General features: G+C 53.9%; 1 protein-coding gene across 1 annotated transcript; it reads right to left on the bottom strand.

The window, feature by feature from the left end:
- Window positions 1–826: 826 nt before the first annotated feature.
- Window positions 827–14,499, bottom strand: LOC135830479 (uncharacterized). The gene is made up of 4 exons (XM_065342728.1): window positions 13,912–14,499; window positions 10,353–10,983; window positions 8,024–8,463; window positions 827–6,001 (listed from the first exon to the last, which is right to left on the bottom strand). The coding sequence occupies exons 1-4, from the start codon at window positions 14,000–14,002 to the stop codon at window positions 1,581–1,583; spliced, it is 5,583 nt and encodes a 1,860-aa protein (XP_065198800.1). The 5' UTR covers window positions 14,003–14,499; the 3' UTR covers window positions 827–1,580.
- Window positions 14,500–14,822: the final 323 nt, after the last annotated feature.

The following is a 14,822-nucleotide window of genomic DNA, read 5'->3' as shown; positions in this document are numbered from 1 at the left end:
TCTAGGCTTTGGCACAGCCGGCCGGGGACGATTGCACATGAGGCGCCAGTCTCGTCTGTCCTGTGCCAAGTCGCACCAGTCACCTGTCACGCACCGAGCACTCAGATCAGCAGCGGCGATGTCCCCAACGTTTCTTGGGAGCATGTCTGGGCCTTCTGTTGAGTCCCTCGGCAAACAGAACGCGCTTGGGGAGACGGGAATCCTCCATTCGCCCAAGGTGGCCAAGCCAGCGTAAACGGTGACAGCGTACTACCTCCGCCATTGACGACGGGCTAGTTCCTCAGAAGAAATGCGCTCCTGCCACTGCTGGTCCCGCACACACACACACACACACACACACACACACACTACTGAACATCGTTGTTGCGGTCTCAGGTTTACGTGTGGGTATTTAACTGACTGCCATACAGAGAGGTTGGCGTTGTCTGCAGAAACATCTCAGTGAGATCTGCTGGACTGGTATGGGAGCCATTTGTTGCAACTGGAAAATCTTCAGGTCAATCATGGTGAAATGCCATTTGCATTCACTGCAGTTGCAACACACGCACACACACACACATGCACCACACACACACACACACACACGCTAACACAGCCCGTCACACGTCATGCATGCATGCCACACACACACACACACACACACACACACACACACACACACACACACACACACATTCAAACATGCACCACACACACACACACACACACACACACACACACACACACACACACACACACACACACACACACACACACACACACACACACACACACACACACACACACACATGCCACGCATCAACATCACGCACGGGCAACAGACAGAGAGACGGACGCGTTGCACACCCTTACAGATGCACATTGAGACAGTACAAGTGCACTGGCATCGGGTGCTGATTTAAATTACATGAACACGTATAATTATAATTGTGTTGGGTTATGAGGTCAGTAAAACAAGAAGAATCAGTCTTGGTACAGGCGTAGCTGCCAGCAGCCACTCCGAACAGAATTAAAAACTCAATCTGAAACGAATACGCAATATAAATATTTTAAAAAACAGAATGAGGGCAGAAGAGAGCCAACTCCAGCGAGAGTAAGCCAGCTTGGAGAAAGATACCGGAGAGAGAGAGTGAGAGAGAGAGAAAGAAAAAAAGAAGAAGAGGAGATTGACGCAAGCACACCCCTGCAGCTAGAAGCTACGTGTGCGTGTATCAACGGGGTTAGGCAGCAGCAAAGCTGAGCGAGCACAGATCAGTACATTACCGGCAGCGTCGTGTGCGAGTGCGTTACACTAGGGCACATGTAGAGATTTGTTAGTGTGTGAAACAGGAACGCGACTAGCCAAAACGATTCGTCCGTTACGAAGTACGTGCCGGACATTATGACAACTGCAAGGAGACCTCGAAGCTACGGCAAGACGAGGTCAGAGCTTAGCGCATAGCCATGGCGATGGCATCGTAGACGGTAATCGATGACATCGTCGAGCTCATCGACTTCCTGGATGCCGTCACACGCTCGCCTGCACGAGTACGATATGGCAAGATGAGGTCAGAGCTGAGCGCGTAGTAATGACAATGACATCACAGATGGTACTCAATGACGTCATCGAGCTCGTCGATTTCCTGGATGCCGTCACGCGCTCGTTTGCACGAGTACGAGGACAATCCGGACGCGGTGGAGAGCCGGTCGCTGGACGGGCAGCGGGACATGGGCGAGACGTGACGAATGTGGCTAGTCTCGATGTACTTGCTCTTGTCGCTAACCTGTACGGTGTCAAACGGGTAGTAGATGTAATCGGCGCAGCTTTCCAGTTCGACGGCATCACCAGGCGGCGAGGACTCGAGTTGCTCCTCCGCATGCATGAGACGCAGCAGATCGGACTTGTCGGGGATGCTGGTGACGAAGCGCATCATCTTGTGCGAGCCGGTCAGGCGCACCTGGCCGGACAGTAGATCCAGCGGGGTGAGATAGCTTGTGGGCGCCAGCTGGGTCTCGTCCAACTCCGGCGGAGTGCTGAGAACGCTGTCTGGCTCGTCTTCCTCTCCGCTTTCCTGGCCATACGCATCGTCCTCGGTAGTAGAGTCGCGTGCCTCACGGGGAGTGAGCAGAGCGAGCCGAAGATGCTGCTGTTCCAGCAGAGGGGCGAGACTGTTCGGTGCGTTCGTATTCGTGTTGTGAACGCTGGCGATGAATCGTTCCTGAACACCGGTGGCTGGCGGGTGCGTCGCAGGGCTGCTGCCGGCGGCGACGACGGGGAACGCCGATGGAGACTGGGACTGGCGTCGGAGTGCCATGGTCAGGGCGGGCGCCTTGCCAGCCGGTACGGTGAACACCGTCCCGTACACGTTGTCCTGGTTGTCCTGTGCCGGTGGTGCCTGATGGCGGAGGCATGGGCTGTCCAGGATGGCGGCCGTGGCCAGCCGCTGGGCGCCGTCCTCGCGTGCATACACCATGCGGTAGCGCTCGGCGCTGCACGACGACGTCAGGGAGTCTGACTTCATGCCGCGCAGCCCGATGTCCAGCGTACTGCTGCTGCCGCGCCGAGAAGACACCGGCGATGGTGCTACGCAGAGTTGCTGCGAAGTCGGTGTGATTGTCGTGCTGCTCTGCGTGCCAGTGTCTATACCGTTAGAAGCGCCCGTGCTGCCCGGGAGGTTGCTGTAGACGTCGGATTCACCCTGCTGGGCTAGAAAGTCGATCGAGCGCACCCGGAACACGTTCGGCTTCACGGCCGTCAGCACGGCTTCGCAGCTCTCCAGTGAGTCCTCTCTCAGGTGGACGGTCATGAGAGGTGGCGAGTCCGTGCTGTACTGCGACTCGCTAGGCTTTAGTGTGCTTGTGCTGCCGTTTACCGTGCTGGTTGAGTGCACGCGGGAATAAGCGACGGAATGCTGCTGTTCCGGCGCCTGCTGCTGTGGCTGCTGCTGCTTCCAGTCTTGCTGGATGAATACAGGACGTGGCGGGAATGCACTCGTCTTACGACTGCTGTAGGTGCGAGGGCGAAAGCCGGGATCGCTGCTCTCCTCGTTTCCCGTGTGCAAGAAGCTGGGCATGCCGCCACCGCTGCTGCCGCCTCCGTGAGCATTGCTAGCGGGTAACAGTTTGTGCACGATGTGCTCGTAATCGTCCGAGCGTGCCCGATGCATGCCTTTGCCTCCACCCGCTGCAGCCAGGTGCGACGAGGTGCTGTTGGTCGGCCTCTGCGCAGCATCGCTGGGTGTGGCTGCATGCTGGCCGCTGGAGGAACTCAGTGGCATGGGAGATCGAGGTGTGGCTAGGGTGTCCTCTTCTGTTCGATAACCATCCGTGCCTGAATCACTCAAGTGACCCGAGGGCAAATGATACGGCGCGCCTAAGTCTGTTGACAAGGCCGTCATGTCGGAATGAACCGAGCTGGTGTCGGACGACGTGGATGAGACACTGCTGATGTTTTTGAGCAGTAGCGGCGACCGGATGCTACTCATCACGACAGTGTTGCTGCTAGAGGGCTGGACGTGCACGGAGGGCATATTTGCGGGCAGTGCGGCCTTTCGCTGCTGCTGTGCTTGGCTGCTCTGTGGAGGAATGCTCGAAAGTGATGCGCACCTGTGCGGGTCAATGGAATTGCTGCTGGAGGACGACTTGCTGCCAGTGTCAGCCTGCAGTTCTCCGCTAGCGAATGCTGACCGTGGCAGCAGCGGGTTCACGGAGAGTGCCGCACTGCTATTTGTTAGCGGCGATGGAAGCTGTCCACAGAGCGAATACGTCACCGTGTGAGAATTAGACATGTTCCGCAGAGGCGAGTTCTCGCCGGGAGGGCTCGGCAGACGCACGGTTCTCGGTCGCTCGCTCAACCAGGCAAGGTTTCCATCGCTCTCCTTGTTGTTGGTAAGAGAGATGTGCGAGTCATCTGCCGACACGACGCGCTGACCTCTTTTCGCAGCGGAAATACTGCCACCGTCGCCGATTTTACTGCAAAGAAGGTCCAGATACGACAAGGTGCTCGCTCTGCCAATGCTGTCGGTGCCTAGCTGGGTAACGCTAGCACTCCGCAACAGGGAGCCAGGCTGCCTGTTGGCTCCAGCAGCACCGCCGAGGCTGCCTTCGACAGTGCTGGCATCTCGACGCCGCGGACCGTTCTTCTTCGGCAGCATCACCCGACAGTAGTCGTATTCCGTGCTGCGGGGGCGCGGGCATGATAGAAGCCCCGATTGACTGGCGGTGCGGCTGTCAGCCGGGTGCGACGCCTTGCGATCAGTGTTCCAGGCGTCCGACGTGCTCGCAGCGGACGACATGAGACCCCGCGTCTGCACGTGCTGGCCGCGGAGACTTTCGTTAAGCACGTAGGCAGAGGTGTACTCGCCCTCCTGGCCCTGCTCATCAGACTGGCTACGATTACCGGTCACCGACGGCTGCTGTTGCTGCTGTCCGTACCCTGCCGGCTCACATTCCACGTACTCGCCATCAAGCGACAGCTCATCGTTACCGCCACTGCCACCACCAGCAGCAATCCGCCGGTCGCCGATCAGAAAGTCGCGCGATGTGTTGGCCGAGAAAGACACTCCGGGCGAGCGGCCCAGGCTGCTGAACGGCGACACCGTGGTGGAAGACGCCTGCGTGTCGGGACTCTGAGCCGTTGAGGACACGCACGACGCCGTGCGGTGGTCGTCTCTGCCACCACCTCCGAAGCCGGCGGTCCTGCCGTGAAGCCTAGCCGAAGGGGATGTCCCCTGCACCTTGCCACCAGACATGTTCAGGTTGCTGGGCCGGTCCAAGGCGACCGATGACGTGGCCGAGTTGGCAGTCACTCCTCCGGTATCTTGTTCACGGTTCTTGTTGTTGAACACCTCCAGCATTGGCTGTGACGGAGGTAGCCCGGCAGTGGCACTGAACATTGCCCCGGTCGAGTCGAAGAAGAGCGACTTCTGCTTCAGCGACGTCACGCTATTCAACACCAGGGGATTCATCTTGGCCAGGTCGGTCGCCGACAGGTCCATTGCCGTTGACAGCGGCGGTTCCGTTAGGGCACCGTCCAGAGATTGTGTATCCAGCTGTGGTGGCGATGTCGTCGCGCTTATGCTTGCACTTTCATCGACACCGGACGGCAATCGGCCGACTGGGTTAAAGTCCATCATGGACTTGGAGCTGCGTACGCTGAAGAGGCGCTTCAGGATGTGTCGCTTGGAGAGCGTGCGCTGCAGGCCATTGTTCGAGCTGGTGTAGCTGGATACGCTGAAGCTCTCGGAGGACAGTGGCTTGTTCGAGGTCCGGGAAAACAGCAGGCGGCGCCCCTGCTGCGATGACGTCGACATTCTGCTGGTCTTCTCATCCTCCACGCCACCGTCGCCGCCGGAGGCTGCAGGCGACTCTACCCAGTCCGTCAGCAGGCTGTGCGTGCTGCGGAGGACGGGCGGCGAGGCCGGCGGAATGTCCGAACCCCACAGGTTGAGCTCGGCGTCGATCGCCGCGTTTACCTTGGCCATGCAGATCTCCGGGCCACCGGATTCGGCCGCCGTCAACATGATGACATCGGACTGGCTGCGCTTGCGGACGCACTTCGAAGGGCGCGAGCGATCGATGACGATGTCCGGCATCGGCGGAACAGGGTAGGAGCAGCGACGCGTCGTCAACGGAAACGCGTCGCTGATGTCCACGGTGCTCATGTCCTCGTCCAGCGTCAAGTGCCGCGCGCTCGTCACGGCCTCGGTGGACACCTGCGTGGCGGGCGTCATGTCGTGGCTCTGACGCCCGTCGGATATCGAGCGCGTCGAGGTGGGCGGCTTGACCAGCGCGTACAGGGAGGTGGCGCTGCTCACGTTGTGTAGGCAGTGCGCCAGGCCGTTCTCGATCTTGCGCAGCACCTCGTAGTCGTTGAAGCAGAGCTCGCAGATCTTGACCTGGCGGCGCAGCTGCATGTCCTCGTAGAAGTCGTGCTGAGACGAGCGTCCCGCCGCGTCCTTGGTAAAGTCCAGTGTGCTGGACTGCACGGTGCCAGCGGGTATGTTGTCCACCGTACTCTCCACTGTTACAGGGGGCAAACACAGACGGACAGACAGACAGACAGACACACATACACACACACCACAACGCACAGAAATGAAATGAGGTAGAGTTAGGGGAGAGTGAGCGTGAGAGAGAGAGAGAGAGAGAGAGTGTGTGTGTGTGTGTGTGTGTATGTCTGCAATCGTTGTTTCCGCTCAACCCAGGGACGCAACCGCCATCGCTGTTCAACGCACTGCCACCGTCCAACGGCCAGAGAACGGGACAAGTTCCCGCATATGTGTATCTGCTCTCGCCGGTTCCAACTAGTCTCGCATCTGGAGCGCCATCGGGTGGCGTGCTCTTTCTCTCTCTCTGCTGCCCCTCTGGGGCCCACGTGACCCTAGTGGTAGTGGCTCTACAGGACAGGACAGGTGTGTGTGTGTGTATGTATGTGTGTGCGTGTGACAGAGACAGAGAAAGAGCAGATCCTAGTGGAAGGAAGCATGTTGTGACTTAATAAAGTTTCCGACTTGAAGTATGTTTCATAGAGGATCTAAGTGGAAAAAACGATGTGACTCAAAGATTCATATGTTTCAAACGGTTACATTTCCATAATGCAAGAAGCTCTGCACCCTGTGTTCCTCAGGCAGTTCACCAAACATTTTCTGAGATAGATATCACAGATCCGCGTACAGGGGCTGGTCAAGCACCACCTTTCCGCTTCCATGGGACGCCACCACCCTGTGATCAGGTGTGAGATGCAAGCACCGTCGTTGTGAATGTGCAGGGTCGGACGAGATTGGCCCGTAATCAGCATACTGTAAAAGTCCGTAAATAAGTAACGTATTAATACTTTCGAATTTAGGGGCCACCCCCGTACTAACTTTCGGGCAGGTACTGACTTTTGGGCACAAACTAACTTTCGGACCTGACTTGTGTGTACCGTAAAGTACCGCGAGAGCGCCCCACCTTGATTGTAGCATGTTTTTGTGTGGGGCTTCGCGGTTAACAGAGTACGGCTTGACTGCGCAGTGTGCAATGTGTGTACAAGGTACGCATCGTACGGCCTTCAGACAGGCCACCGGCTCCACAGCACGGCCACGAAAGGACGAGCTGGTGGGGTGCTACTTAACAGTAGTGGAGAAGTCATTTTCACGTAGATGTACAGTGATGCTACATGCTGCATGTGCGCACCGTACCAGTACTCATTTCGGGCAGTTTGTTTATCGGGCTTGACCTGACTTCAACAGACAGAGTGAAAAGAATGAAGGCGGTATTTATTCCGGGCAGGTGCTTATTTACGGACTTTTACGGTGCATTTCTAAGAAGAACTGCGTGTCGTGCGGTCTACATAGAAGCAGAGGAGCACTGGTCTACTCGTACGTTCTTGCAGGCTTCAGTGGACTCATCCCGGCCACCTGCGCGTGCCCCCATGCAATGCTCAAGTTCACAAGGTGCATATTGTTTGGATCGAGTGCTGCATTGTCAACTTGTCGTTATGATTGCACTGCAACATCGGGACGGAAAAAGGGAGAGAGAGAGAGAGAGAGAGAGAGAGAGAGAGAGAGATACTTTACAGTACACGCACACACACACACACACACACACACACACACACACACACACACACACACACACACACACACACACACACACCATTTGACCATTTGACGCCCATCGCCGAAGGCGAGGATAGCGATGCTACAGCAGAAGCCATAGCAACTTGTGCCGGGATTGCACCATTCAACAGCTTGCAAGGCTGAAGAATTGACCGCCACTATTCAGCCTGGTCTACACCACACAGCTATGAAGTGGCTTTTTCTGGCCAGTGAATCCTTACTTTTTGGTCTTTTCATTTTTTTCACGCACATACATCACACCACATACTCCGGCATGCACTGGCTGTTGGTAATCACCCTGGATAATGAAAGAAAAGACACACACACACACACATGCACAAACACATTCACACAAACACACGCACGGCACACATACACACGCACACACAAACACACACGCACGCACAAACACACACACACACACACACACAAAAACCACTCACTGGTTTGCCACTCGCAGCGCATGCTCCTCTGTATGCTGGAGAGCTGCGACCAGCGGCGAATCTCGTTGGGATCCGTGTTCAGCGTGTTCTCATCAACGTCAGTTACATCACCACTATCACTGCACTCAGACTTGGCGGACATACGACTCGCCCGAGAGCGCCGCCGCTTGGCGAACGACTTCAAGTCGGAGCTGCTCGGCTGCACAGAGTTGGACTGCTTGCTGACTCCGACGCCGGACGCGGAGCGGTTACGCTTTCGCTTGGACGAGTGGCGCTCGACGCCGGTGCTGGGAGCCTCGTTGAGCGAGAACGTGACGAGCTGGTCGTACGGCACGTTGACGACCTGGCCGTTGGCCAGGCGTATGTCCACGTCAGCATCACCGTCACCGTCGTTGTACGTCACCGGCGTGCCAAACAGGTTCAGGTTGCGGCGACTTGTACTGAACACACACAGACACACACACACACACAGACACACACACACAGACACACGGACACGCATAAACAGATTCAAAGCAAAGTGCCCAAATATAAGCATGCCCATGTTCAGCAGGAGCAGAAGCAGCAGCAACAGCAACACCACGACCACTACCACCACCAACACAAACAACAACAGGAGCAGCAGCAGCAACAACAGCAGGCAGGCAGAGCTGCAAGATCAGTCACCCGCGTCCTACACCGCACATATACATAAATACGACTCCCCATTGAGAATTCCGTTTTCAATACTATTAAAGAACTTGGTACTTTTCTCCACTTTTGTGTTATAAAAGGAGGTTGTGCCTCATAATTCAACAGAATAATATAATGATACTCTCAAACAAAGCCATTGTCATACGGTCGGATCTCCATGTGATGATGTAGAAAGGGGTGACTAAGAGCACCCAATGTGTCAATGAGGGGGGGGGGGGGGCGGTGCAAACACGACCAAAATGAAGGGCATCCGATTGAGGGACACTGTACTGTTCGAACCGAAACCGTTCAACTCAGGAACTGAGCAGACAGCAGGTTCAGAAACTTTCAGCCCCGCAATACTTTCCACAACGTTTCACCAGTTACACGACTACTCCACAATGTGCTCTAGAAAGAGACCCATTCCACGTGCACATCACCACCATACACGGGACATCCAGGAACGTAGCCGGAAGTCCAGTCAAAGTGACTCCCAGTTATCGTATTATCCGTAGTATAACCGCACTTTGAACAATACTGGGGTGGCGGCTTATACTCTGATGATGAAATTAACGGTGATAAATAGGACAGATGTCTGTATTTTGTGGCAAAAAATCAGCCTGCCTCACATAAAACAGAGGCGCCATGAAAAGAACACATCTTGGGGTTAAAGTCAAGGGCACAGCCACTTGTGCTTCAAGGACAAGTGGTTGTGGCTGTAAAAGTGCGGAACCAAGCCTTGGTTCAAGACTTTTACGCTGTGGCTCACACAAACGCGTGCACACCTGGTGCATATCCCTCAAATTTGGCAGAAACAGCAACGCGCATCTCCTTTCCTTGAGATGTGGTCCGTTGACCGTTCATCCACCCGTACAGAGCCAGTCCTTTTTCTTATGCCAAGGTCTTTTTCAGAGTGCATACTTGTACCGGGCCGTGGCACCGGGATTTCAGGTCATCCGGCCAAACGGGGGATACTTCACCGGAAATAAACAAATTGGGTGAGACAACATTTTCGAAACGAGGTCTGGCTGCACCATGGTGTTTCTGTGAAATCCGACCAAGTGTGCAAAACCGGCGACCTATCAGTTCTGATTACATCACTCTATTTGCACATTTCTACATCCAGGGTGTCAAGGGCCGTGGAAATTGAGGGTGCCATGTGCACTCTGGGTCGGATTTCACTGAGCGCCACTGTAGTTCCAGTACCGACACACTGCATGCAACACAACTCTGTTGCGTCAACACGTGCAATGTAACACCCCACTGCCCTTTTTTGTGGTTACGTTTCCCCCTTGGACCGATATGTGAGACTGCTACCGTGGTACTAGGGGAAATACCTTTTCTTGTTCCGTTTCTTGGCAAGTCACTCCAAGTTTTGGTTGGCTTGCGCGCGTGCATATGGGTGAGCGTGAACACGGGTGTGCGCACGAGAGAGAGAGAGAGAGAGAGAGAGAGAGAGAGAGAGAGAGAGAGAGAGAGAGAGAGAGAGAGAGAGTGAGAGAGACAGACAGAGAGGAGAGAGGCAGAGAGAGAGGGAGAGACGGTGGGAGAGAAAGAGAACATAGGGAAAGATAAAGAGCAAGAGAGAGAACTAGCAAGTGAAACTCCACAGTAGCAGCAGCAGTAGCATTAGCAGCAGCAACAGCAAACAACCTACCCTTTGAATGCATCGACTAGCTTCCACTTGGTATACGTCATGTAGGCGAGTGCCACGACGAGTAATGCTGAGACACCACTCAATACATACACTATGATGTTCATCAACGAGACGTCGGTGCACGTAGTCTCCCCGCTCGGCGGGGATGTACCCAGGAACACCCGCTGCGGCGCGTGGCACACGAACGAGCCCATGCTATTGAGGCAGATCTCGTGGCTGAAGCAGCTGGACGGCGACACGGTCTCACTGCACTCGTCAAAGTCACTGCACGACATCTGGTCGGCGGTGAGCATGTAACCGCTCGAGCAGTTGCAGCGAAACCCGCCGGGATAGTCTATGCAGGCGCCGCCGGGCCGACAGATGTTCGGGTAGCGAAGGCACTCGGGCGTGTCTCGGCACGTGCCGTTCACAGTGCGCTCATAGCCCGCCGTGCAGTCACAGTAGTATGATCCGTGCGTGTTCCGACATGGTCCCGTGCTCATGCTACACACACTCAGAGCACTCTCGGGAGCCGTGCCCGGCTGGCATTCGTCAATGTCCTCGCACTGCTCCGTACCGGGGTTCTTCAGAAACCCGGCCGGGCAAGGGCCTACTGGCGGCTGTGTGGGGCATGGCTCCTCCTGACTGGACACTAAACAAACAAAAAATGGACACAATGCACAATTTAGTATGTTGACAAGTCGTGAAAGAATATGCAGCACGAGAGAGAGAGAGAGAGAGAGAGAGAGAGAGAGAGAGAGAGAGAGAGAGAGAGAGAGAGAGAGAGAGAGAGAGAGACAGAGAGCGAGAAAGAGCGAGAGAGAGAGAGAGAGAGAGAGAGAGAGAGAGAGAGAGAGAGAGAGAGAGAGAGAGAGGAGAGAGAGAGAGAGGAGAGAGAGAGAGAGAGAGGAGAGAGAGAGGGAGAGAGAGCGAGAGAGCGAGAGAGAGAGAGAGAGAGAGAGAGAGAGCGCGCGCGAGAGAGAGAGAGAGAGAGAGAGAGAGAGAGAGAGAGAGAGAGAGAGAGAGAGAGAGAGAGAGAGAGAGAGAGACACACACACACACACACACACACACACACACACACACACAGATGAACAAGCCAGGTGTAGCAAAGAGCCCATCCCCCCCCCCCCCCCCAAGAGTGTACAGCTGGGATTTGAAGTCACGCACTTCTCTGCATCTTGGTGCAAGTTCTGTTTTCAGTCCCTCACAATATGCCTCACCTACACCGTTGCTGCTGAATTCGTCTGATGGATCAAGATCTTGCTGTCTTTTTGTTGTTGTTGTTTTATCGGCGACAGACTTTCATTAGGAAACAGTAACTGGTCTTTTACGGCCTGCATGGCACCATTGTCTCATTTGTACATGAAGATGTCAATGCTGCCGAAATGTTGCGCGGTGAGAATTGATTCAGCCCTTTGCAGTGCTTTTGTGAATAATGGATGTACTGTGTAGCAGGAAAATTTCTAACGGGAATTTTTAATTTCGACCTTTGGTGCGGATTTCATTTTCGTACAGTGCTGCATGCTAAATGCACATGTTCGCATGCAGTATGCGCGTGCCAAGGCGCATTGCATGCGTGCTATGGCTAGGTAGCTGTACTATGAACTGCACTGCACCACTACTCGGAACGGGAGCCAATCGAAAGGGGCGACGCGCTGAGCTTCCAAGAACTGTACAGCGGGAAATTTTAGTACGGTATTAAATTTGGCACGAAATCACACGAAAATAGTTCTGTCCGAAAATGTCCTGGTATACAGCATCCACGCAAATACTTTCATCAGAATGTTTGTGAAAGCTAATAATCCAGAACGGCAGCACAAAGTTCTCTGCCACGCCGATCGCTACAAGCAGGAGTACATGAAACCCAGAATGTGCAGTTTCTGACTTTTCTGCATGGGTGTCTGTCACGCCGAAATCCCGCGATTACATCATATTCGGTGAAGATCTGAGGCGGGGAAGTGGCGCAGTACGTGCAATTGAGCTGCAGCTGTGCAGAAAGAAATCCGCTTGAATCCTGCTTGTGCGCACCGCATCACTAAAATGATGTCATCATGGAATTTCGCCATGACAGCAACCCATCAGAGCCGCACACTCTGGGTTCCATGCACTCTTGACAGGCCCGCCGGCGCCGGTACGGGTTGGTCAGGTTATCACCGGACCAACTTGTTGGCCACCAACAAATGTTTCCTACTGTGGAGGACGTGCGTGTACCCGCCATATCACACACACAAAGTATAAAGGGCCATGAAACTACGGGACCAATCAAAAACTGCTTCCGGTGGTCCCGCTTGATACAAGCTGCAATTAAAAAAATAAAAATAAATTTCACGGTTCGCGCGAGACTCGGCTTATCTATATAGAGGCCGAGTTTTCCGCATCCGTAGGAACGCCACCACCCTTCAAGGATCAATGGCCCAGGGATGAATTTAATTTCTGTCATGTTTTGCATAGTAGTTTTTGCTTTGCAAAATCTCAATCGTGATGTAAGCTACAAAAAGCATGGATATCCTGAGAGCCTGTACGTATATGTATCGCAGTTTTCTGCGTGTCACTGTGATTTTTGAGTGGCAGTAGATCGATTTTGCGTAGCAACCTGCGATGCGATACCAGGTAAATTCATCCCTGAACGCTCTCATTGGCTTCTTCCTGTCAATGGCTATGTAGGGATTCTTGAAGAAAGCGCCTGTTCATGATTCTGAGAATGCCGGTCTGTCTGAAATTTCTTCAGAGGTTCTAGCTTCTAGCTTCTGATGATTGCCCCTTCCCTCCCCCCCGGAAGTATTGTTCCTGCTCTCACTGCTTTCGGTCAGAAAGAGAATGTCAGCTGGATGATGCTTCTCAGCGCTCCCCTCCTCTACATGTCCATATGCATGTACCTCATCCCGGAAAATGTTGCTCATGTTGTGAAGTGGCTACTTCTATCGGGTGTATTTCGGAGGCAACAAGTAACCAGTTTCTTGCAACGAGCAAGTGCAAGTACGTGTGTGTGTGTGTGTGTGTGTGTGCTTGTGTGTACATGTGTGTGTGTGTGTGTGTGTGTGTGTGTGTGTGTGTGTGTGTGTGTGTGTGTGTGTGTGTGAGCACGAGTGTGCGAGCACGAGTGTATGAGCATGCGCACGATGTGTGCTGGTGTACACGTGGGCGTAGTCCGCAACTAATGGGCTCCGCGGCAAGGTCTGGGGCTAACCCGGGTTTCTTGACCCAGCATTCGAAATACCCTCTACAACCTAGCACTCATCCAGCACTTGGACGGCCTCAGTTACATTACCCTTTCTATGCATTGTGTAGGATGGCCTGATTTCACACTGTGAAGACGTTAGACTGTGAAGACAACCTGTCAAGCCCACCATGACGTGCTTGCAGCCACACAGAATTTTGGTACTTGTCAGCAACATGCACCTTATAAGGCAGAAAAACCCTTTGCCGTTCTCTTCTGGAGCGTGTCAGTCTCAAAAATATACATGAACCTAGGCACTGCCACGTTCAGCAACAATTTTCCAGATAGTTTTTACCGAAATGCATCTCGGGCAAGATTGCAGGCGAAAACATCTCACAAGCGTTTCGAACTTGGACTTACCACACGCTGCGAATGCCAGAGCCAACAGCAAAACGGATCCACGAACCGACGGGGCCACGCCAAGCCAGATAGGTCCTGGCGAAGGCGTCATTACGGCAGGAAACACATTGGCCAAGGACACCAAAAGTCCTGGCCGGATAATATGCCGGCTAAACTAGCTAAATTTGTCGAACTCCCACAGCAAAGCAGTCTTCCCTCTCGCTCAAACTACTTCAGTCAGGTTCGACTGGTCGAGATACCATCTGCAGCAGCATTCAGAACCGTCGTTTATGGGAGCTGGCAAGCGTCACCATGAACTCCACTAACTCATATGGATCATTATGGATATAGACTGTCGATACATCTCCAAAACAGGTCCAGCATTCATCTCTACAGAACTCTTCGTAATCCTAATCAAAATTTGCGGCACAATGATATAAACAGTAGGTAGAGGTTTGGCTTTTACTGGCTTCCAAGGCAAAATACAGGGTGTGCACAAGAAAATGTTGTGATTCGGAGGATCTAGGAGCTCCGGAGGGACGTGAACGTCCAAATCTGTCCCAAAAAGACCTGAGAAAGTTGCGTGGTTGGTTGTTCACCAAAACGGCAAAAGCTAGGCAGATCTCCGTATACGCGTAGCTTCTCTGACCTGAACTTGACACGTGAACAGTTGTGCAGCTAGCAAAGGGCGCGAGGTGCAGCGCGCACCGGCGACATGCCGTAGTGTAGACGCTTTGTTCGCGTACAAATAAATATTTTGTACCCATCACCAGATCACCCCGTATACCTGGTATACAGCACTGTACTGTAGATCTACGAGCGTTCGTAGTAGACTGGTAGACGTATACTACCACAGCTCCGGTCGTGATCCAGGTCCAAGATTTCTGATCAGAGGATCCGCACTAGATTCGTGATGGTCGTTTCGGGAAATC

This window comes from Sycon ciliatum, unplaced genomic scaffold, assembly GCF_964019385.1.
Source record: "Sycon ciliatum unplaced genomic scaffold, ocSycCili1.1 SCAFFOLD_2183, whole genome shotgun sequence".
Lineage (NCBI taxonomy): Eukaryota > Metazoa > Porifera > Calcarea > Leucosolenida > Sycettidae > Sycon > Sycon ciliatum.
The sequence above is the reverse complement of the archived record's forward strand: the minus strand, read 5'-3'. Positions and strand labels throughout refer to the sequence as shown.